This window comes from Narcine bancroftii, chromosome 11, assembly GCF_036971445.1.
Source record: "Narcine bancroftii isolate sNarBan1 chromosome 11, sNarBan1.hap1, whole genome shotgun sequence".
NCBI lineage: Eukaryota > Metazoa > Chordata > Chondrichthyes > Torpediniformes > Narcinidae > Narcine > Narcine bancroftii.
Genome location: NC_091479.1, coordinates 102,951,311 through 102,975,027, shown reverse-complemented (window position 1 = coordinate 102,975,027; position 23,717 = coordinate 102,951,311). Strand labels below are relative to the sequence as shown.

Below are 23,717 nucleotides of genomic sequence, written 5' to 3'. Positions count from 1 at the left end.
TTGTGGAAAAAAACTCCATTTAATTACCCCAGTACAGAAAGAGATGGCAAACATACACAGTTACTATGGTAATTATCAAGATGATCCTGAAGGAAGATAGGGATCCACTGAAGCCCACTTCCCATAGGCCGATATATCACTACTGGAGTACAGATTATAAAATTAGAGCAAAAGGACTGGCCAATAGGTTGGCGAAATATTTGGCAAAATTAATTAACCCAGATCAGGCTGGATTTGCTCAGAAAAAGGCAAACTGCAGACAATGTAGCTAGAACGCTTAATATAATACATCTAGCGCAGTCGGGGTTGGTTCTAACGCTGACGGCATAGGGAACACTTAAAATGGGATGGGAGTGGAAAGAAACAGGTTGAGAACCACTGGGTTAGACTGTCCCAACACCAAATTCAGTTTGTGAAGGTCAACAGCTGCGTGGAAGCCCAACTCTCATCTTAGCATTGCATGATGGAGTGCAGAAACGCAGGGTGGCTCAAGGAAGAAGTAGGGCACCTTCGTTGAAGTGTGACAGCTGTATTTGAAGCACAAATATGAACCATGTCCACATCCACCCCCCCCCCCCCCACCCGAGCCTTGAGTAATGAGAAAATAAATAAACTGTCCCACCAGGTAAATAGAAAGTGAACTGGAGGTGGGGGTGGGGGGGGTGGTCCAGATGACTTGCTTTAATTTTCATTGTTTCTCCCCTACCCTTTATTGATTATTTAATACCAGGGGTCCGATAGCAGTTGCCTTTCTTGTGTGGTTGTGTATCTGTATTAGGGATCGGGGAAAATGCTGGACTCTGTCAATTATGTTTTGCAGAAGGAAAATGTACTATATTGTTTGCTTGTATTTGCATGAGCCTTGAAAATAAAGTATATATTTTAAAAAATGTGGTGTTTCAATAGTGCAGAGAGGTCTTTTTGCTGGGTCAGAATCGTTTATGTTTAGGGTAGTGTGAGGTGGTTTGAAAGCCTGTTGGATAAAAACTGTTGTTGAACTTGGAGCTGCTGGCCTTCAGGCTTCTGTACCTTCTGCCCCAAGGGAGCAGCGAGAAGAGGTTGTGGCCAGGGGGGTGGGGGTCCTTTCTGAGGTTGGCTGCCTTCTTGAGGCACTGCCTCACAGAGGCATCTTCCACGGGTTGCTGTCACAGAATCCCTCACATGTTGCCCTCAACAGCACCATCGATGTCTCCATCACAAAGTCTCCTGAGAGGGGCGGCAGACACCAGAAGGCAAAGACTTTGCTCGCATCTGTGACCCTGAGATTGCTAAAATGAAACTGTGAAAGAGTTAGGGGGAACCTCAGGGATTAGAGATGTGCTGGCAAAGGTATTTGCAGGACATGTTATTGTACTTACAGGGAATAAGATTAAATAAAGACAGATGAGGAAAATTTTTAAAAAATAGATTAAAGGAACAGCAAGGGAACAAAGAGCAGGATGGAAAAATAAACATTAAACAAATCAAAACAGCAAAGCAAAGCCCACAGGAAACGAGGGTGAAAGTGGTGGAGAAAACCGCAGATGGGCCTGATTAGGAACAGATCTCTTTTACTGTGCTCGTACATATTGAATGCCTCTCCACACTGTGTGTTGTATCCACACTCTGATAGGTCAGTGGGACACAACAGATATAGTTTTGGAACCTGCTGCCATGAGATCTGGAAGCATTTCTGGAACGAACCCCTCCATCTCTGGTGCTCAGGTTATGCCCGACTCACTATGGCAGCAGTTGGGAAGCGTTGGGCCACGGCCAGGATCTTCCCTGGAAGTTACCTACTTGGTCCTTGACAGTGATGCTGAGGTGAACCAGGAGCAAGTCAGCCTGACTTGAAGTGGACCAAAACTGACGAAAGGTCATCAACCTGAAAACAATAATTCTGCTTCTCTCTTATGCTTCCCTTGCTCCTGAACTGTGAGGGGCACCGGGCAGAACTGTGAGGGACGCCGGGCAGAACTGTGAGGGGCGCCGGACAGAACTGTGATGGTCGCCGGGCAGAACTGTGAGGGGCGCCGGGCAGTAATGATGGCTCTCTTTGTCTGCCTATGGCCGTCAGGGGTTGATCGTATTTTTTGCTATTTTTAATGTATTATCATGTGACAATAAAAGCATCCTTCAACCTCTCCAGGGAAACTCCTGACCCTGGTTCATCATTACCAGCATTTCCTGTTTCATTATTCGGCAATAATTCATCCAATTCCGTTATCATGGGTTAACTTTCCAACTGGTGAAAATGGACATGTTGAACTACAAGCTTAGCGTCAAATGAGAAAGTCTGCAGATGCTGGGGTGAGTCAAAACACAACGTACTGGAGAAACTCAGCAGCTCACGTTGTTGGTAATGGTAACGTGAAGAAAGGAAGAATGGAAGATCAGAGTTAAATGGCAAGTGATTGCAGCATGAGGCCATGCAGAAGGACCCAGGAGTGTTTGTGCATGAATCACAAAAGGTTGGTTTGCAGGTGCAGCGGCCCTCCATGGCTGTAGGGATGGAATTTAGGGGCAGGAAGGTCCTGCTGCAACTGTACAAGGTGCTGGTGAGGCTGCGTCTGGAGAACTGCATACAGTTCTGGTCTCCTCACTTGAGGAAGGATGTACTGGCTTTGGAGGAGGTTCACCAGGTTGATTCCAGAAATGAGGGGGTTGGCCTATGAGGAGAGATTGAGTTTTCTGGGACTGTACTCGCTGGGATTTAGAAGAATAAGAGGCAATCTTATAGAAACATATAAAATTATGAAAGGTATAGATAAGATAGAGGTAGGGGACAGAGCCTCAAGATTCAGGTAGTAGATTTAGGACAGAGATGGGGAGGAACTGGTTTTCCCAGAGTGGGGGTGAATCTATGGGATTCTCTGCCCACTGAAGCAGTGGAGGTGACCTCAGTAAATATACTTAAGATAAGGTTGGATGGATTTCTACATCGTAGGGGAATTAAGGGATATGGGGAAAAAGCAGGTCGGTGGAGACGAGCCAATCGTCAGACCAGCCATGATCTCAGTGAACAGTGGAGCAGGCTCGACGGGCTGAATGGCCAACTCCTATTTCTAATGCTCTTATGATACACAGCAGCCATAGGGACTAAAAGGGTGACCATTGTTTTGGGCCTGGGCCCTTCGTCAGGTTTCCCCTACACATCCTGCGTGACCTGCTGAGTTGCTCCATCATGTTCATGGTGCCCTATTGATAGCAGCAGCACAGGGAGCAGTGCTGGTAAAGGGTTGCCTGCTTTGAGCTGGCAACTCAATAAGTGAACATATGGCTCAGAAAACTTCATATTTATTCAAAGTGGACAGGGTATAAGGGCACCGCAGCGTTAATGTCTCAAACGCCATTAAAATTTCTCATTTCAAATCGACTCAGAGCTACTTAATTGACCTGGAAGGATAAAAAGCAATTTTCCAATACACAGACTTTGAGCCAATTGCTGTGATTTCAGCTGACCAGGGAATTGGTTCAAGTTTATTTTTAAAGTGTGAATGTGTGCAGTTCCTGCACCACAAATGCTCCACCTACTTTTATTGCAAAGCTGGACTGCATTTGCATAGACCGTGTGGCAAATACTATCGCAAGAATTTGAAATTGCCAACTTTAAATTGTAGAAGGCTGGTAAAATAGAGACATTCAGATTTCTTGTCAGACTACAAACATGACATCACATGTAACCCTGAGATTCTTTTTCTGTGGGCGAGGTAGAACTATCCCTCAATGGTAACGCAAAAAAAATGGTATTCAACGTACACATGTAAACAAATAAAGAACTGTAAACAGATAATGAATGTGAACAAACTGTGTTCAGTACAGAAAATAAATGTTCAACAATGTGCACAAGTACGAGTCCTTAAACGAGTCCCTGATTGAGTTTGTCGTTGAGGAGTCTGATGGTGGAGGGGGAGCAGCTGTTCCTGAACCTGGGGAGCGAGTCTTGTGGCACCAAGACCTCTTTCCTGATGGCAGCAATGAGAATAGAGCAAGTGCTGGGTGGTGGGGATCCTTGATGATTGCTGCGGCATTCTAGACAGGTACGTGTATGGAAGAAAAATAGAGGGCTATGGGTGGGAGGTGGAGAAAAATATAGGTTTATATAGGTCAGTGCCACATTGTGGGCTGAAGGGCCTGTACTGTTTGGAATGACTGACATTTTACATTCTAAGAGTCAGACAGTTCTGAGCAGGAATAAAGGCCATTCAGTCCAACTTATCCATGCTAACAAAGCATGGCCCATATCCCTCCAAACTCTTCCTGTCTATGTACCTGTCTGAGGGTCTTTTGAATTGTACTATTTCCCCTGCCTCTATCTCTCTCTGGCAGCTCATTCTGCAGCCCCATCACCCTATCTGCCCCTCCCCTCTCACCTTTGACCTATGCCCTCAAGTTGAGACTCCCCTACGCCTGCTGTGGGGTGAAAGTCAATGGCTTTACTCACCCACTGCCAATGTCGTCAGGCCTCACGTTCTTGGCCAGCAGGTCACCGTCACTCATGTAACCGGTCACGTCCACATCACTGGGTGCTACCTCAAACTCGGAGCCGGCCTTGTCTGCGGGATCCGGCTGGGTGGCAGTGCCGGCCCTGGAGGCTGTCGGCCTGCGCAGCGGGGCCCCGTACACGTAGCGGGAGCTATCAGGGTGGCCGTAACGTCCGGCGCTGGCACGGGGCGGGTAGCCGGCACCCAAGGAAGGGGCATCGCCGGCCTGCAACCGCGGGCTGTTCTGTCCCAGCCGCCAGGCTATGGCAGAGGATCTGGAAGACACCGCCGGGATAGTTCGCCCGTTGACCTCGGTGGTGACGGTGCTGTCGAATGTCGTTTCCAAAGTGCTGCCAAAGCAAACAGAGAGTACAGAGATGATTTACCAGGATGTTCCCTGGATTGGAAAATATGTCTTATGAGGCAAGGTTAGCAGAGCTGGGACTTTTCTCTTTGAAGTGTAGAAAGATGAGAGGTCTACAAGATTAAGAGAGACATAGATAGGGTGGACAGCCACACTTGTTTCCCATGACAGGAATAGCAAACACCAGAGGACATCAGTACAAAGTGAAGGGAAGAAAGTTTAGTGGAGTGTCAGGGGTAAGTTTCTTTTTAAAACACAGAGAGTTGTAGGGTCCTGCAATGCCTTGCTAGGGATGGTAGTGGAGGTTGAAACATTGGGGGCTTTTAAGAGACTCTTAGACAGGCACTTGGATAGAAGGTTACAGGGCAGGGAAGGTTTAGTACTTTAGAAAAAAAGGATATATGGGTCAGTACCACATTGAGGGTCGAAGAGCCTGTATAGATACACTTTCCACAATATCATCGCATCCATCAATTCCCCAAAATTTCCATTTCCCAGAGTGGAATGTTTAAGAGGCACTGTTGGTGTAGTGGTTAGCGCCACACTGCTACAGCGACTGGGATTGGAGTTCGATTCCCGCGCTCTCTGTAAGGGGTTTGTACATTCTCCCTGTGTCTGCGTGGGTTTTCCCCGAGGGCTCTGGTTTCCTCCTATCCTCCAAAAAAACACGGCCGGGGTTTGTAGGTCAATTAAATTTAATTGTATGGTACTGACTCGTGGGCCGTAAGGGCTTGTTACCGTGCTGTCTGTCTAAAAGTTTAGACATGCACCAACAGGGAACAGAGAGATAGGGGTAATGGTGACCTTGAGAGGTTATTGTCATATACAGAAGTACAATGTACAAATGCACTGTAATTCTTACTTGCTGCAGACCCACAGGCATAATTACAAAAGTATAAATTGAATTAGCACATGACAGAAAAAAAAGATAATAAAGGAGAGATAAATAAATATTCAGTTTCAATTAGTGCAAGGAAAAAGTGAAGCTTCAGTAGTGCCGACATATTTTATGGGATCCTTGGGTCAGTTTATGGTTCGGGTTACAGTAGTCAGGGAAGGTTCAACAGGCCGATAGATGTTGATGCAAAAACTCTTTCTTGTACCCAGAGGTGCTGGCCTTCCGCCTCAAAGGAGCAGTGAGCAGAGGTGCTGGGGGTCCTTTATGAAGTTGGCTGCCTTCATTTGGCACAGGCTAGAAGGGCCAAAGGTCCTATTTTCTATGCTGTAATATTCTATGGTTCGGCAATGCCTCTCGTGTGCAGAAATACATTGAGGGAGTGAAACAGGAAAGTCCTGCAGACACAGAGATTGTAGTAAGAACACAGAAATGCTGGAAGAACTCAGCAGCATCCATAGGAGGCAAATATATATTCTCAACATTTCTTCAAGGGCTCAGGACGCTACAAGACCTGCTGTGTTCCTCCAGCACTTCTGTGTTTTGACGTGCGGAGGGAGGGAGATTGGATTAGTTAGATTGACACCATGGACAGCACAGGCATGCTGGGCCAAAGGGCTTGTTCATGTTCTGTAGAATAAACCTATTTAGCCCATTGAGTCCAGGCTGTCTCACAGAGTAATCCTCATATCACCAACAATTTTGCCTGTGGCCTCTTTTTTCCATATTCCCATCAAACCTACCCTTGCCCAAAGGTTCTCACCCCTCCATGCAAGGAGTTTCCTATTCTGAGGCAAACACCCAGCGGTGTAGATTTCTGAACGGACAATTAACCACAGGACACCACCTCACCTTCTCTTCTTTTGCACCAATTTATTTATTTATTTAAAATGCCGCAAAATCCCTGGTATCCAGCACCTACAGAGATTGGTTGATGACAGATAAGCGAGTTCTCCGGTTGCTTAAGAGTCGCTCTTACAATCCCTAACTAATACACCTGCATTAAGAATAAACAGTTTAAAAGATAAAAATACTAGACTGAACAAACTTCTATAAACCCTGAAGGATTTTAGTTTATTTCAGTTACTTTCTTTGAAAATGTTTACCATCGTTGCATCTGTAGGTTCTTCCCCCTCCACAGAGACGCCCGAAAGATGAACATTATAGATAATTAACCTCCCTCCCCCAAGTTTACAGATAAAGCCTCTGATCGGGACGACTCTTAGTAAGCAGGGATAAGGAGACACTTTAAGAGAGTCGCCCCAACGGTGAGCGGCATCAACCAGCTCTTCATCCTGGGCGACATCATGGCTGTTTCATTCAACTTTATTCAAACAGCTGCTACAGGCAAAGCCCGACCAAGGCTCTCCCTCCACCGGCTGAATATTTGCTCCCATCTTCACCCAAAGTTTATGTGTTACTTCAGAGAACATTTACTTTTACAATTTTAAACTTTTATTTAAATTATTATTTATTTTTATACATTTTAATTTTACATTTATTTTCCTCAATTTCTTTTGCCGATTTCTTGAGGTTGCCGTTTGCTTGAATTCAGGATAACAGGGGTTTTAGTGTAGTATATTTACCGAAGTGTAATTTATAGCAACTTTTGCACCCGTAATACACTGCCGCAAAGCAACAAATGTTATGATACATTCATGACAGGTTCTAAAGGTCATCATAGCCATGGCGACCATGGCGTGCGCCTCAAACAGCCTCTGGTAACCAAGTCCAACTCCTTCACATGGCATAGCTCTTATGCCCAGCGGAGCTGTTCTCACTGACAGGAGAAGGGGCCACTGGCACCTTGAAACCAGTTGCTCCAGGCAGTGCCACATTTTTTTTTGAACGATTGCAACTGTGAATATTTATTTTTCTTTTTATATTTATTGTCTATTTTATTCTACCAAGGCACATAGTCTTAATTTTATTTATAACTCGTTGTTGGTACATTTTACATACCTGTACGCTGTGGCAAGCAAGAATCTCAGTGCATCTGCACATCACACTTTATGTGTTTGACAATAACCTCTCACCGTTGTCATCCACAACCCGAGTCAGGTATAAACTTGCAAGGACGTAAAGAGGTTACCTATGGCTTATCTGGGTCCCTCGGAGACTGGACATGGTCTCCTCCAGGTTCTGCCGGAGGTCAGCGATGTTCTTCACGGTCCTCATTCTCCTGGTCTCTGGATCTTCCCCTGGGCAGGTGAGAAAGCGTGAAAATGGTGACCACTTTGAGTCATAAAGTTATAGGACCACATATTACAGCACTAGTGACCCGGGTTCAAATCCGGCGCTCTACATTCTCCCCATGTCCATGTGGGTTTCTTCCCACCTTTCAAAATGTACCGGGGGCTGTTGGTTAATTTTGGTGAAATTGGTCATCACAGGTTAAAATGGCCAGAATCGGCTTCTACCACGTAGTAAATAAAACTTAAAACATTTTTATTTAAATATGGAAAAATATACTTTTATCCAACTTGCCCCTGCTGACCAGGTTGTTGATTTGAGAGCTGGTCGAACTTGGGCTGGAAAATCTCCCAGAGTACTGTACTCTGTATCCTCAAAGCATCTTCTCACTAAATTACTGGATGAATAGAAGATTGTCAGAAATGTTCCTGCAATCCATGGGCCAAGCAGGTTGATGTGAGGGTCAAGAAAGCTCACCAACAGCTCTACTGTGCTTGAAGACTAAGAGAGTTTGGCATGTCTTCCCTGTACCTCAAGAACCTCTGCACCATCGAGAGCAGACGTGCCGGGTGTGTCCCAGTGTGGGACGGGAGCTGCTCTGCTCGAGGTGAGAAGAAGCTTCAGAAGGTGACGAATGTAGTTCAGAACATCACGCAAACCTCCCTCTCCTCCATGGTCTCCATTCACATCTCCCACTGCCTGGGAAAGGCAGTTAACTTAACCATCACACCTCAGGGACACTTTCCTCTCCTTCCTCCCATTGGGGAGAAGACTCACAAATGTGAAAGTGCACACCACAGGCCCACTGGGGTCTCTGTCACCCCCCCCCCCCAAACCCATTGACATGATTCACCAGGATCATTGTCTAAAGAGGGTGGCAAAATCATTGAGGACCCCTTCACACAGCATCTTTCAGCTGCTCCTGTTGGGGAAGAGATAGAAGAGGATCAGAGCCAGCTCCACCAAGATGAGGAATAGCTTCTTCCCACGGGCAGTGAGAATGCGGAACAACCAAAATTAACTGTTTATACAAACCCTCTGTGACTCTACTATTTATTTAACAATAATATGTATTTATTTTAATATTTGTCTATATGTATATGTGTTGCTTGTATGTATGTTATGTCTGTTTGTAGAGGACCGGAGAATGCTGCTTCCTTGGGTAGTACTTGTACAATCGGATGAATAAATAAATTTGATCTTAAAGACAGTTTCTACCCACAGCCATCGGGCTCGTGAATGACCCCCACGACGATGCTGCCATTGCTTGGTGATAATTCTTTCTCCTTCTCATTAGTAACTCTATACTCCGTAAATCACACAAAGCAGAAGAACCCCTGTATAGCTCGAGGTGGATTCTCTCTGCAGGACCTGCAAAGTGTCAGTGAATGAGATGTGAGGAGAATGATCCTATAGTTAAAACAGAATCTGCCGGAGGAAATCAGCAGGTCGTGCAGCCTCCGTAGGAAAGAAGAAATAGTCAACTTTTCAGGTCAGAACCCTTCAGCAAGACCGAACCAACACTGATGATGTTCAGCCTGCTGAGTTCCTCCAGCAGATTGCTTTGTGCTTCTAGTATTATTCAGGATCCTTTCCCTCCAGTATCTTTGACACGCACCCATCAGGAATAAGGCATCAAAATCAGGGCTGCCAGGCAGGGAAATAGATTCTACCCGCAGGCTGGGAGATTGATGAATGGTGTCCTGTTACCGAGTAAAGCATCCCAAAATATTAATATTTATTTTAAATTACATTTTCATGTACATTGTGATTATTGTGTGTTGGGTATTGTGTGTTTGTGTAGATGCGTGTCTGTCAGTGCATGTGTGTACCGTGGTCCAGAGAAACACTGTTTCACCTGGTTGTGTACTCACACACACACACACACACACACACACACAGATAGATTTATTTATATATATATATATATATATATATATATACACACACAGTTCGATGATAATGAACTTAAACTAAATTCAGGAAACTCCCTCCCCCAACACCACAGTTGGACATGGTAGATTAGTGATTAAATTACAGAATTGACAACCATCGAGGGAAGTCGAATGTAGGAGAGCCCAAGAGGCGAGAGGGAACGAAGAGGCAGCTGGAGGAACTCCTCAGCAGGTCTTGTGTGGAGAGAAATGGTCGGTCAGCACCCTGTATTGAGACATGGAATCCCGATGACAAACGTTGACCAACCTTCTCTCCATATGGATGCTGAGTCCCCCCAGCTGCTCACTCTCCGTGAAGAGTTAAGTCTGATCCCTGCATGCCTAATTTGAGAAACTGCTGAGAAATATGCTGACGCCAGTCTTTCCAAATATAAATGAGCACATCTGGGTTCAATAATGTGAAAAAATGCAGCAATCGTTCACGAGGAAGAAGCAAGAGATTGAGGCATCAAGAGCTACTGGTCCACAGCAGCAAGGAGAGTCCATTCTGCCCCACCTCCCCCCAAAACCCAAGGGACATAAGTAAAATGGAATGTCCATCCTTATCCCCTCCCCCAGCATTCAGAGAGTCAAGGGGTGCCCCACCTACAACAAGGGACTTCAGTACAGAAAGGACACATAATGCTTGTGGCTTGTCTACACTGGGTGTAGCCCCTGACTTGAAAACCCAGGAGGGTTCTACATTTCTCACGAGTGTCACAAGCAAGCCAAGAAGATTCTAAGACCATATGACAACGGAGCAGAAATAGGCCATTCAGCCCATCGAGTCTGCCCTGCCACTCCAGTGTGAGCTGATCCATTTTCCCACTCAGCCCCACTGCCCGGTCTTCTCCTCATAACCTTTGGTGTCCTGGCTAATCAAGAACCGATCAATCTCTGCCTTAAATACACCAATGACCCGGCCTCCACAACCGCCTGAGTTAACAAATTCCACAGATTCACCTCCCTCTGGCTGAAGAAATTGCTGTACATCTCTGTTCCTAGTTCAATCCTGTTGTGCCCCCTTATCCTAGACTCTCCCACCGTGAGAAACAATCTACTCTGTCCATGACTTTCAACATTTGAAATGTTGCAATGAGATCTCCCCTCATTCTCCAAACTTCCAATGAGTACAGGGTAAGAGATGTCAAACACTCCTCATATGATAACCCATTAATTCCCAGAATCATCCTTGTGAACCTGGTCTGAACCCTCTCCAACGTCAGCACATCCTTTCATAGACGAGGAACCCAAAACTGCTCACAATGCTCCGACTGAGTTCTCACCAGTGCCCTATAAAGTCTCAGCATCATGTCCCTGCCTTTAGAATGCCCACCATTCAGAACATACAGGGAACTCTGCCGTCGGAGAGCGGCAGCAATCATCAAGGATCCACATTACCCAACATATTCTCTGTTCTCGTGGCTACCATCAGGAAAGGTGTAGGTGCCGCAAGACTCGCACCACCAGGTTCAGGAACACCTCCACCATCAGACTCCTCAACAGCAAACTCAATCAGGGACTCATTTAAGGATTCTTTGCACATTGTTTATACTGAAATTTATTTTTCTGCTTTTGCAGTCAGATTGTTTCATCTTTCTTTTTTTTAAATTTTTTTTATTTTTCACACTATAAACCATACTGACCAAAATACATATAGACATTTTTCTTTTGAATATATACAGTGTCATTTTCTCCCCTTTTTCCCCCCTCCCTTCCCTCCCTCCCTCTCCCCCCCTTCCCATTTATTCAAAGTTCAATCTATAAGATACATTAAACCCGTTAAATAATGAGGACAGTTTACAGCTTCTGGTCATTAGAAATTCTGTCTGGCTCTCAGGAAAAGGGATCTCGGGGTTGTAAGTGATGACATGCATTGTCTGACAATATATTTGAACTTTGAACTATAAGGTCAAGACAGAATATTCCACTCCTCTGTCAGACAGTATACTCCTGACACTAACTCTTCACTGCATACAGAATTAAATGCCGCAATGGGAATCGATACAACACTTCTTAGAATGACTAGACCAGGCTAGATTAGTGCCTGGTTCATTCCCTTCCAACACCTTCCATTGTGGTTGGTTGGTGAAGTGTTGGTTCATATCAGAACACAGCAATTAGAACAGGCCCTTCTGCCTAGCATGTCTGTGCTGACTATGAAGCCAAATTAATCCAAACCTGCCCCTTCTCAGCCCCTGCTCTAAGGAAGTCCAAGTCAATAACCAAATGCAATATCCCAATTGCTTTTTCCTCTTTCCATGATCTGCCTACCTTTCTGTTCCTATTGCTCCAATTGCAGATCAAGACATGAATTCTAGAATGTTCTATCTGCATGTTTTACTCTTTTTTAAGTGCAAGGATTACAAAACGGGAGCCTTGTGTAGCAGTGATGGAGGCGAATCCACCACACTCAGTGACTCGGAGAGGTCTCTCTTTTGCTTCTCTTTCTCTGACTGTACGGGGCGCCGAGCAACACTGACTCAAAGCATTTCTGTTTTATTACACGTCTATAAATAAATAATATCTGAATGCCCCTCTATGGTATTACCTAAATGAAAGTTGCACTTGTATAGCATCTTGTAACAATTTTTGAAAGGGATTGATCATCAATGAAGTATATGAACAAAGTAAAGGGAAGAGCTGTTTTGTGCATCGCAAGATCCCACTATCTCCAGTGTGATCGCCATAAGATAACTGGCATTCGCGATGCTGACAGAGGGATAACCACAGGGGGCTCTGCACCTGGGGTGGGAGTGGTAACGATCTCCTCCCTCCTTTCCTGACATGGTCACAAAGCTTCCAATCAAGAGAAGCCTCCCTCTCTCCTTCCCGTCACATTCTCTCTCCATTTCTCTCCTAATCTCTCTGTCCACCATCAATCACTATCAAGCTCTACCCCTCACCCTCTCTCCCTCTTTCTCTCGGTCAGTTGGATCGCTAACTCCCAGTCACATATCAGACTCAGTAGTGAGAATGTGCTCCCAAGACTGACAGCATGAGCTCAGACCTGTCAGCAGCTCCTCAGATATTGGAATCTAAAAATATGCTCTTCCAATATATTTCACACTGTATAATGATAAACTTCCCACCACGGTAAATTTAATTCAGCCTGAATTAATGTCTGGGCACGATCTGTATTTTAGGCAGCGCTGGCTGCTGTCAGAGGGTCCAAATCATATTTCTACTTTTTCCTATTCTCTGTCTTTCAAATTTATGTTAAGGATAATCATGAACAATATACTGTTGGAAATCTGAAATAAAACCAAAATGCTTACAATATTCAACAGGGTAGCCAGCCACAAAGAGAGAGAGCAATAGGATCAATATATTATATTTCACAATTCTCATGATAATAAGGTCAGCAATTGATTGGCAAATCTTTCTTTGCCTTTGCAGGGTAGAGGAAATCATCTGTATTTCAAAGCTTACTTCATGTAAAGTTTGAGGAGATTTGGAACATCACCAAAGACTCTTGCAAATTTCAACAGGTGGACCATGGAGAGCATTCTGGCTGGTTCCATCACTGTCTGGTATGGAGATGCCAATGCACAGGACAGGAAAAGGCTACAGAGGGTTGTGAACTGGGCCAGCGCCATCACAGGCACCAGACTTCAATCCATTGAGGACATCTACAAGATGTGGCGTCTTAAGAAAGCCGCCACCATCCTCAAGGACCCCACCACCCAAGCCACTCTGCTCCCATCAGGAGGGAGGTCCAGGAGCCTGAAGATGAACACCCAGTAGCACAAGGACAGCTTCTTCCCCTCTGCCATCAGATTCCTGAACGGACAATGAACCATAGACACTGCCTCACTTGCTCTTATTTTGCACCAATTTATTTTTAATGTAATTTATATTAATATTTAGACCTGTAATGCTACCACAAAACAACAACACTCACAACACATGTTCATGACAATAAATTTTTATTCTGATCTTGATAATCTGAGCCAGACAATGAATTCAGGCCATTCAGCCCAATGAGTCTATCAGAATAATCCTAGCATCCGCTTTGCTCACTTTCTCTGTAATCTACTTTCCCCACACAGGCAGTTAAACAAGAAAATCTGCAGATGCCGGGGTTGAGTGCAACACACAGACATGCTGGGGAAACTCAGCAGGTCACGCAACATCCACAGGAAGTCGAGGGTAACCAATATTTCAGGCCTGCGGCCCTTCGTCAGGTATAAGCAAAATCAGGCAGATGTCTGAATAAAAGGTGGGGGAAGGAGAGAAGGGAGGAAGGGGAAGGGGGAGGTGCAGAGGCTAATTGGTAAGAGGTCATAGGTAGATATTGTATGGGTGGGAAGGTCGAAGAGAAAAAAGCTGAGGTGATGGGGAGGGTGCAGCTCTCTGGCAGGGGAGGGTAGGGGGTGGGGAGCTGGAGGAAAGGTGACAGAGGGTTAGGGAAAGAGAGAGATTCAGGGGAGGGGGTTTAGATATTAATACCATTTGGTTGGACAGTTCCCATTCGGATAACAAGGGATTAGTAGTGTATGAGGCCATGATTGGACATGTTGGTGTGGGAATGGGGTATGGAATTGAAGTGACTGGCCACCAGGAAGGTCCTTGCCATTGCAGCAGACAGAGTGAGATCTCAACAAAATGGTCTCTCAGTCTCCCCATGCCTGCCCGATCAATGCAATCCTGATTCACCTACCACAGGGCAAGAGGCAGGCAATTTACAGCAGGGAATTCAGCTAGCAACCGGCACATCCTTGGGGGGGGGGGGGGAACATGGCCAGCATGGAAGAGTTGGGCCAAAGGGCCTATTTCTAAGCAGACTCGTTTTCCACAGTCTGACCTGTTGAGTGTTTCCAGCATTTCCCAATTTTATTTCAGACCTGCAAGTTATTCTGATTATTTTTTAGAACTTGCAAACACCACACAGACAGCACCAGAGGTCAGGGCTGAGCCCGGTTCACTGGTGCTGAGGCTTACTCCACTGCTCTAGTGTACTACCCATGTGGAGGAGTCTTTGAAGATGTTTAAAGGATTTCATTAGGGGGCGACGAGAGGATTTGCTTTGCTGGGCAAATCTAGAATAGCAGGACATGTCTTAAAATGCAAGCTGAGGTTCTTCAAGGATGGAGGGAGGAAAAATCTGTCTGACTCTTCCAAAAATCAGAGAGGTTTATATAAAAAACACAAACTGTAGGGTTTTTTTATACACAGAGAGTTGTGGGTGTCTGGAACACATTGCCGGGGGTAGGGGCATTTAAGAGACTCTTAGACAAGCACATGGATGGAAGAAAAATAGAGGGTTACGGGGTAGGGAGGGTTTTGTTTTATTTTTATGTAGGTCGCCACAACATTGAGGACTAAAGGGTCTATACTGTGCTGTATTGTCCTATGCTGGAAACCTGAGCAAACATTTAAAAGCTGGAGGGCCTCGATGGGTCAGGCAGCGTCCGTGGACAGAAATTGTCAGTGAACACTCTCGATAAAGGGTCCCAACCCAAAACATTGATTGACCATTTCCGCCGTTCAACACTCAGTCAGTGATAATGTTGGTAAAGTCTGCACCAGGCATTCTGTAAAAGGGACCTGTGGCAAATTTGGGAATATTTGCATGCTCAAACATCACCTGCACCTCATAGCTCTTTGCCCAGTTCTGACAAAACTTCATCAACCTAAAACGTCGATTTTGTTTCTCTTGCCATAGATTTTCCTTGACCTGCTGAGTTCCAAGAACTATTGGAGCCAAGGATGCAAACTTGAAACACACAAAGAAACAGCAGAGGCTTGGAATATGAGGGTAATATTTTTCTCTTCTTTCTCCCTGTGTTCAATTAGACCACAAGACATAGGAGCAGAAATAGGCCATTCAGCCTATCGAGTCTGCCCCACCATTTAATCATGATCTGATCCATTTTCCCACTCAGCCCCACTGCCCGGCCTTCTCCCCGTTAGGGTCCAATGCTGATGGAAGATTCAAGGTTTAATGATCCCTGAGTGAAGGCCAATTGCACATTTTAAGCTACACTGTTCTGGAGATAGGTGAAATGCGTGTCCAACATTAGGCTGCTCTTCTGCTCTGGGAGGAGGTTTGCAGGCAGGAGGAGGAAAGGTCTCAATGGTCAAAGCCTCCTTTGAGAAAAAGCAACAATGCCCCCCAACTCCCCACCCCCCCACCTTCCTGGAAAGCTCTGGCCCATGTCCCACACCAGGCGGAGGGGCAACATTCACAGCGAGATTGAGAAACCCGTACTCACTCATCGGGAGCACACTGAAACCACGTGTAAACAGCGGAGGGAAGCACCGCCTCACAAACTACAAGACCGCCCCATCCCACACCATCGGTGTCCCACCTCGGCCTCACCATCGCTGTTCCCTCTAAGATGTGTGGGTGCACATGGATCTTGCAACCCGCGCCCGAAATAAATTAATGTGCACACAAAAGATTTGTTACTTACTTCAAAGTACAGAATAAAATCTCAACTCAATGCATTACTTTGTAGAAAGCAATGATACTTGCATAAAACATGCCAATACAGTTTTATTGGCCATGAGGGATAAGGCTGTGCCAAAATGATCCTGAAATGATTTCAAGTTTACGTTCATACAAGCCTTCAGTGTGCACACACATTTGTCACGGGGAAAAAAATTGCACAACATAGGTTTTTTTCACACTGACCTCTAAAACTTAGAGGGAACATTGCCCACCACCCAACCCAGAACCCAAGGAGCTGGAGTGGAAGCAACTCCTCGACGATTCCAAGGGTCTCGCCACGCAAAACTGCACCTTTCACCATCAAATACTGCCCGTTTGCTTGTATTATATTCCAGTTGTCTGCCAGTTGCTAGTGGTTTTCCACAGGGGTCAGTGTTAATGATTAAGATTATGGAATGAATGGTTTTATGGCCAAGTTTGCAGATGATACGAAGGCAAGTGGAGGAGTAGGTAATTTTGAGGGATCAGGGAGGCTGCAGAAGGACTTAGACAGATGAGGAAAATGGGCAGAAAAGCAGCAAATGAAATACAGTGTCGGTCATACACTGGTCGAGAAAAATAAACGGACAGACAATTTTCTAAGTGGGGAGAAAATAGAAAATGTACTGACTCAGGGAGACCAGCAATGGTTAACTTCACGGATGGACATACAGACAAGCAGCAGGCTTGTCACTATTCAGAGGAGGCTCGTGATCCAGCTCCCTGCTTCCGATCACCAGTTCTCCTTTGACTGAAAGGACTGTCCTTGCCCTTTCTCACGACTGACAAACAAGGCTTTCCCCTCTCACTAACGCCAGTTCCTCGGCTGGCTTTGGAATGCACCTTGATGTTACACACATCCTCTTTTTCCTCTGTATCTCAGGGAATATAAATCACAACTAATGTTCTGTGGAATGTCAAAGGGCGATTAGCAGGATGAATAACAAGCCAATGCCCCCAATCGAAATACCTAGGCTCAGTTAAAATAACCGCAATAGATATTTACTATGAAGCTTTTCACAGGCAAATCAACTCACCCAGTATATTGTTAAAAAGGGCTTGTTCCAAGTCTCCCAGCATGGTCAGGATAATATCCGTGTCCAGTTGGGCAACTCCCTCGTGGAGACTGCTTTCTTCAGACAGCAGCTCATATTTTGGAGCATCCTTGGAGGCGGCAGAAGGATTCTCCTCATCCGAAGGGCTTGCATCTCCAGTTCTGATCTCAGCTGCATCCCCCTCAGGATGGGCTTGCTCCTCTGGGTCCTTGTCTGTCCCGGACACCATATCCTGGCCCATTCCAGGGAGCGAGCGCTCGGAGGCAGAGAGGGACCTGGACAGGACCGGAGAGGGATCTAAGGCCCAAGCCCCACTGAGCCTCCAGTCCCTCTCACCCACCAACACCAGGTGTGCCAGGGATGTGCACTTGGATAGGGAGGTGGCACACAGAGCAGGGTCACCTCTCAACAACGGCGGGTGCCCCGACCTCTGCATTTGCCCTTGGAGAGCAGGGTCACTGTTCCATCGATCAGTGGGATAAGCTCACTGGGGTTGCACAGCTCTTCACCACTGCACCGCAGCATGGTACCCTCTCATCCTCTGCGCTACCCTGCGAGGGCAGCCCTGTTGCTGTAGATTCCTCAGCCCCCAAGATCAAGTAGTGGCTCTGCTTCCTTCTAGCTGTCCCCCAAAACTGCAGCCACTCCTCAAGATCGCAGCAAGCTTTCAACACCATGGTGTGTGTCAGGAGGAGAGAGAGAGAGCATGTTCAGCAATCGTTCACAATAGCGAAGAAACCCCCCACATGTCAGGCATCACGAGAACCTTCGCCAGAGTCCCCACATCTCTCATAAATCTGTTCCGATGGGGCAGGCTCAGAAGAGAATAAATACAAAATAATATATATATGATATCCCGCTGTGTTAAAGCATCCTTGTTCTCAGGGAGAGGGGGAGAGAGAGAGAGAGAGAGAGAGAGAGAGAGAGAGAGAGAGAGAGGGAGAGGTGCGCCACAGCATGGGCAGGGACAGATTGCTCAGCTTGTGGCACCCAGTTCAGAATCTCCCAACGCTACGAACGCATTCAGTAGCTGAGTGCCTGAGCACACACACCTCTTTTAGCATTCAATGTGCATCTCTGATCCATTCCACGGTCGCTCTCTCTCTCTCCATCCTCTCTTTCTTCCCCACTCTCTCTCCTCTCCTATTCTTTCTATCGTAATCCTCTTCTCCCTCTTCCCCCCACTATATCACTGCCTCTGTCTCTCTCACTCACACTCCTTTTCTCTCCTGCCCCTCTCCCTCCCACTTCTTGTCTGTCTCTCTCACTCAGTCACACACCTCTCTCCTCCTCTATCTCTCCCTCTCCCTCCCTCACTCCTTCTCGCTCTCTCAACATTTCTCCCTCTCTCCCCCCCCCCCCACCCCCCCCTCTCTGCAGAGCCTGCACTCCTATAAAACAGCTACGTAAACAAAAGGCAGTCAGGGAAAAAGAGGCAGGCTGTTATAAATAACACAAATCTCAGACAGAATGTTCAGAATGGCATGATGCCCCTTCTTCTCTTGCTGCCTGACACACGGGCCAAATGTGGGAATATTTTGAGAGCTTTTTGGGAAGTCAAACCCCTTGCGTGCCAGGGTGCTGGTGACCCCCCCACCCCCAGGGAGGGAGTAGATAGGTGTTACAAGAGAGGACATGCCTTGGGCATCCTGTCACATCGATAGGAGAGGCAAGTTGAGCTTGGCAAGGTCTGGGCACTGTGCTTCCACCAAGAGCTGGATATGAGGCCTTCACAGCGGTCACATGGTTGGACTGTGGGGGCATGGATGTCAGAGCTGGAGAGGTAAGACCCCAGGACAGCACAGACCTTGGGGGGGGCGAGGGACGGGGGCATCGTCAGTCAGTCAGTGTCCATGGGGTAATTGCTGCTCTGAGAGAGCGGCACGGTTAGCATGCCCATTAGCGTAACGCCTTTACAGCACCAGTGATGGGGACCATGGTTTGAATCCCCCCGCCATCTGTATGGAGTGTGTACATTCTCCCCGTGTCTGTGTGGGCTTTCCACAGGGGTTCTGGTTTCCTCTCACCATTCAAAACGTATCGGGGGTTGTAGGTTAACTGGGCGGCATGGACTCGTGGACCAAATGGCCTGTTACCTTGCTGTATGTCCAAATTTTTTTTTTAATTAAAAAGACCTGGCACCATCAATCCTCTTCAGCCTCTGGCAGTTCTGGGCAAGGCCAGCTTTCAATAATTTAGAGATATGGCAGGGTTACAGGCACTTCCAACACACAAGTCCTTGCTCCCCAACTACAGCCACTTGACCAATTAGCCTACCAACTGTGCACACCTTTGGGACGGGGGAGGAAACTGGAGCACCCGGAGGAAACCCATGCGGTAGTAAAACATGACAGTCTGTGGTTGAAATTGAAACACCTGCTGGGGAAACTCAGCAGGTCAAACCACGTACCTTATGCAGCAAAGATAAAGATCCATCACCAATGTTTTAGGCTTGAACCCATCTTCAAGGTATGAGCAAAAGGCCCGGAATGCTATGACATCCTATACCATCGGTGCTCTGTGGTTAGTAAGGGATTTCTTAAGGTGGGATGTGAGTAGAAAGAAAAAGGTTGAGATCCACTGCCTTAGGTGAGTTTCAAACAGAATCTGAGTGATATTTTACACAGGGAATTGTTAACATCTGGAACACAGTGTCCGAATGTACCTGTGTGGCTGCCTCCTGTAAGAATTTCAGTGCATTTTTACATTGTACTTAAGTATATGACAATAAGCTCAGGTTAGAGGAGGTGGTGGAATTAAATACAAATGCTACCTGTCAGGCGTAATTGCTTTCTAACCACAGAGGACCTCTGGCATAGAATGTCATAGGGCAGTGATTTTCAAACCTTTTCTTTCCACTCACAGACCACCTTAAGTATTCTCTATGCCATCAGTGCTCTGTGATTAGTAAGGGATTACTTAAATGGTATGTGGGCGGAAAGAAAAAGTTTGAAAACCACTTTTTTAATCAACCCTAATTGACTCGTTATGTGCACGGTTTCATAACTCCAAAGGAAATGGGCCAAGGACAATTTTTCTCATGCAAAATATTTCAGTAACAATTGGGTCTAGAGCAGTGGTTCTCAACCTTCCCTTCCCACTCACAGACCCCCTTAAGCAATCCCTTAATAATCACAGAGCACCAATGGCAGAGGTATTACTTGATTGGGAAAAAAAGTTGGAACCACTGGGCTAGATGTCGAAGGACATGGTGCTAATCTGGGCAAATGGGATTTGTATAGACGGACACAAAGGTCAGTTTGAAACATGAAAGACTGCAGTAAAAACACACCCAAATGCTGGAGGAACTCAGCCGATCTTTTCAGCGTCCATAGGAGGGACTGTCAGACGCCTGGAGCTCGGGGTCACTGCTGGACAGGACAAGGGAAAATGTTCCACTCCTTACAGACAGCGCGGGATTCGAACCCCAGTCCCGATCACTGGCGCTATAACGGCATTGCATTATCCAGGTTGTGGAAGATGGTTCAGTGTTCTAACAGAGTACCTGGAAGAGGCTGGATCGTGTATCAACAGAAATGACCTTCTCGGGCAACAACAGGTTTGGGATTTTATTCAGAGTGAGATTTTATTCTTCCCAGAGATGTTAGTGGGAGCTTCCTGTGTCTAATTTGGCCACTTAGCATTTTGAGGTAGACAACAGCACAGGAATAGGTCTGTAAGCCCAGCTCGACTGTGCTGAACATGATGCCAATCTAAACTAATCCCCTCTGCTGGCACATGGCTCATACCCCTCCATTCTAAATGCCCCCTATACGTCTGCTTCCATCACCTCCCCTGGCAGTAGGTTCCAGGTACCCATCACTCTCTGGGTACATGTACTGGTGGTAAATGAGAACGTGTGTAGAAGCTGAGGTCTGGTGCAGTTCACAAAAGTGCTGGAGAAACCCAGCAGGTCATGCAGTGTCCATGGGAAGTACAAGGCGGTTGATGTTTTGGGCCTGAGCCCTTCTTCAAGAGTGTGGAAAATAAGGCCTGTATAAAAAGTTGGGGTAGAGTGGAGGAGAGGAAGGGGCACAGGGCCAAGGGTTGTGAGAAAGGGGCACAGGCTAACAGGTAAGAGGTAATGGGTGGATACAGATGGGATGGTAGAAGAGAAAGAGGCTGAGAAGTGATGTGGGGAGAGGGCAGTGGGACTGGAAGGGGCAGCTTTCTGTTAGAAGGCGGTGCAGAGCTTAAAGAAGGGAGGCAAAAGAATGTGGGAAAGAGACTGGGGGAGGGGATTAACAAAAATTGGAGATGGATATTTTTGCCGTCCTTTTGGAAATTGCCAAGATGGAACGTAGGTGTTTTTCCTCCAATTTGCATGTGACCTCAATTTGGCAAAATACGACTCACAAATCTTCTTTACACCCTCCCTCTCCCCTTAAATCTACGTCCTCTAGCATCTGAAATTTCCACCCTGGATAAAGTTTGACCACCCTCTCCTTACAGTTCATACTCTCCCATCCCGAACGCATCTCGGTGAACCACCTCTGCAGCCCTTTTACCCAGATTGTCCTGAGTTGGGAAAGGAGCTGTTTAAAGGAAAACCACTTCGAATGTTATAAAGTTGGCATTTCCTGTCAGCTTTACACTTCCCTCCCAGCGTCACACTTTTAAAATAACATGTCCTCCCACTCTGACTAGGATTTCCAAACAGATTTGCCAGAACTGAAACCAGAACAACCAAAATGGCCAAAATAAGAATACAGTAAGTCACAGTTGTTTTAATGGCAATGTTGGAAATAAATCCCACAATCTGTAATTAAGATTAATTACAGGGAGCAGCATAAATGCAGCTCTCTGTGTTGCACTGTGAAATCTGGCGAGGCACCACTCTGATAGTTATAACACAAGGGATAAATAATACCGAAGAAGTTAATAATGATGAGTATATGTTCCTTCACAAGTGAGAGCGCTAACACAGACAGCCAACCCCAGATAAAATGTGGCACTCTGTACTCATTCAGGTGGAAGAGCAGGTAGTGCAGAGGAAACTTAGAGGCTACACAAGGATTTAGATTAGGGAGAGAAATGGCAAATGAAATACTATCTTGGAAAGTGTACAGTCATGCACTTGGGGAGAAATAATAAATGGGCAAATGATTTTCTAAATGGGGGAGAAAACTGAAATTCCCCAGATGCTAAGGGACCTGGGAGCCCTTGTGGTTGAAGGTAAACTTGCAGGTTGAGTCGGTGGTGAAGAAGGCAAATGCAATGCTGCCGTTCATTTCAAGAGGAATAGAATACAAGAGCAGGGATGTGATGTTGAGGCTTTATAGGGAATTGGTGAGACCTCACTTAAGAGTATGGGGAGCAGTTTTGGGCTTCTCATTTAAGAAAGGATGGGCTGATGTTGGAGAGTGTTCTGAGGAGGTTCCCAAGGATGATTATGGGAATGAAAGGGTTATCATATGAGGAGCGTTTGAAGGCTCTTGGCTGGTACTTATTGTAATTTAGGAGAATGAGGGGGATCTCATTGAAACATTTCAAATCTTGTCATGCATGAACAGAGTAGATGTAGAAAGGTTGTTTCCCACGGTGGGAGAGTCTAGGACAAGAGGGCACAACTTCAGGATTGAAGGGCATTCACTTAGAACAGAGATGGGGAGAAATTTCTACAGTCAGAAGGTGGTGAATCTATGGAATTTGTTGCAGCTGTGGAGGCCGGGTCATTGAGTGTATTTAAGGCAGAGATTGGTGGGTTCTTGATTAGCCAGGGCATCAAAGGTTATGGGGAGAAGGCTGGGCAGTGGGGCTGTTGGAAAATGATCAGGTCATGATTAAATGGTGGGGCAGATTCGATGGGCTGAATGGTCTATTTCTGCTCCTATGTCTGATAGTCTTTACCCACTACTGAAGCACAAAGGGTGATTCAATCCAACATCCCTGCACCTCCTCTAGTCCCAATGTGCCCACCACATACCTAGCCAATAACTTGGATGGGTAATCAAGGTGGTAACACTCAGTGGATATTCTTGGTGGGTAACAGTGGATAATTCTATGTAGGTCACTCTTGCTGGTAACTTTCTCCTGGTGTGCTAGTCTTACTCAGTGAGTTCCTGCCTGAACAAGATTCAAACACGTTCCAAGAATCTGTCTCTGTAAAAGCAATCTCCCAGCTGGAGATATCCCTGTGAGCATGAAGCACCATCTGCTATTCACTGCCCCTTCATCAACCGATGCAGGATTTTAGCTGAGGTTTAAACAAACTCCACCCCACCCAATCCTTCCTTCTCAGGACAGTATTCCAAAAGAGTCTGGTGGGTGGCAGCAATTCTCTCCAGTGTCCAAGCCAAAACTGATTTTTCAAGCACCATTATTGGTGAACATTCTCTACAGTTTGGCTGTTGAAATTAAACACCAAAAATAGGAGC

The 23,717-nt window shown here is 46.1% G+C and overlaps 1 protein-coding gene across 16 annotated transcripts in view; it reads right to left on the bottom strand.

The window, feature by feature from the left end:
• nav3 (neuron navigator 3) overlaps nt 1–23,717 on the bottom strand; it is a 401,736-nt gene that overhangs the window by 97,171 nt on the left and 280,848 nt on the right. For all 16 annotated transcript variants that reach the window (XR_011346818.1, XM_069904353.1, XM_069904355.1 and 13 more), the window contains 2 exons: nt 7,815–7,923; nt 4,424–4,813 (listed from right to left, as the gene is read on the bottom strand). Coding sequence is in view for 15 of the 16 variants with exons in the window: in XM_069904353.1 (XP_069760454.1) it covers nt 4,424–4,813; nt 7,815–7,923 (499 nt within the window). In the remaining variant the exon portion in view is untranslated. The remainder of the gene's footprint in view (nt 1–4,423; nt 4,814–7,814; nt 7,924–23,717) is intronic.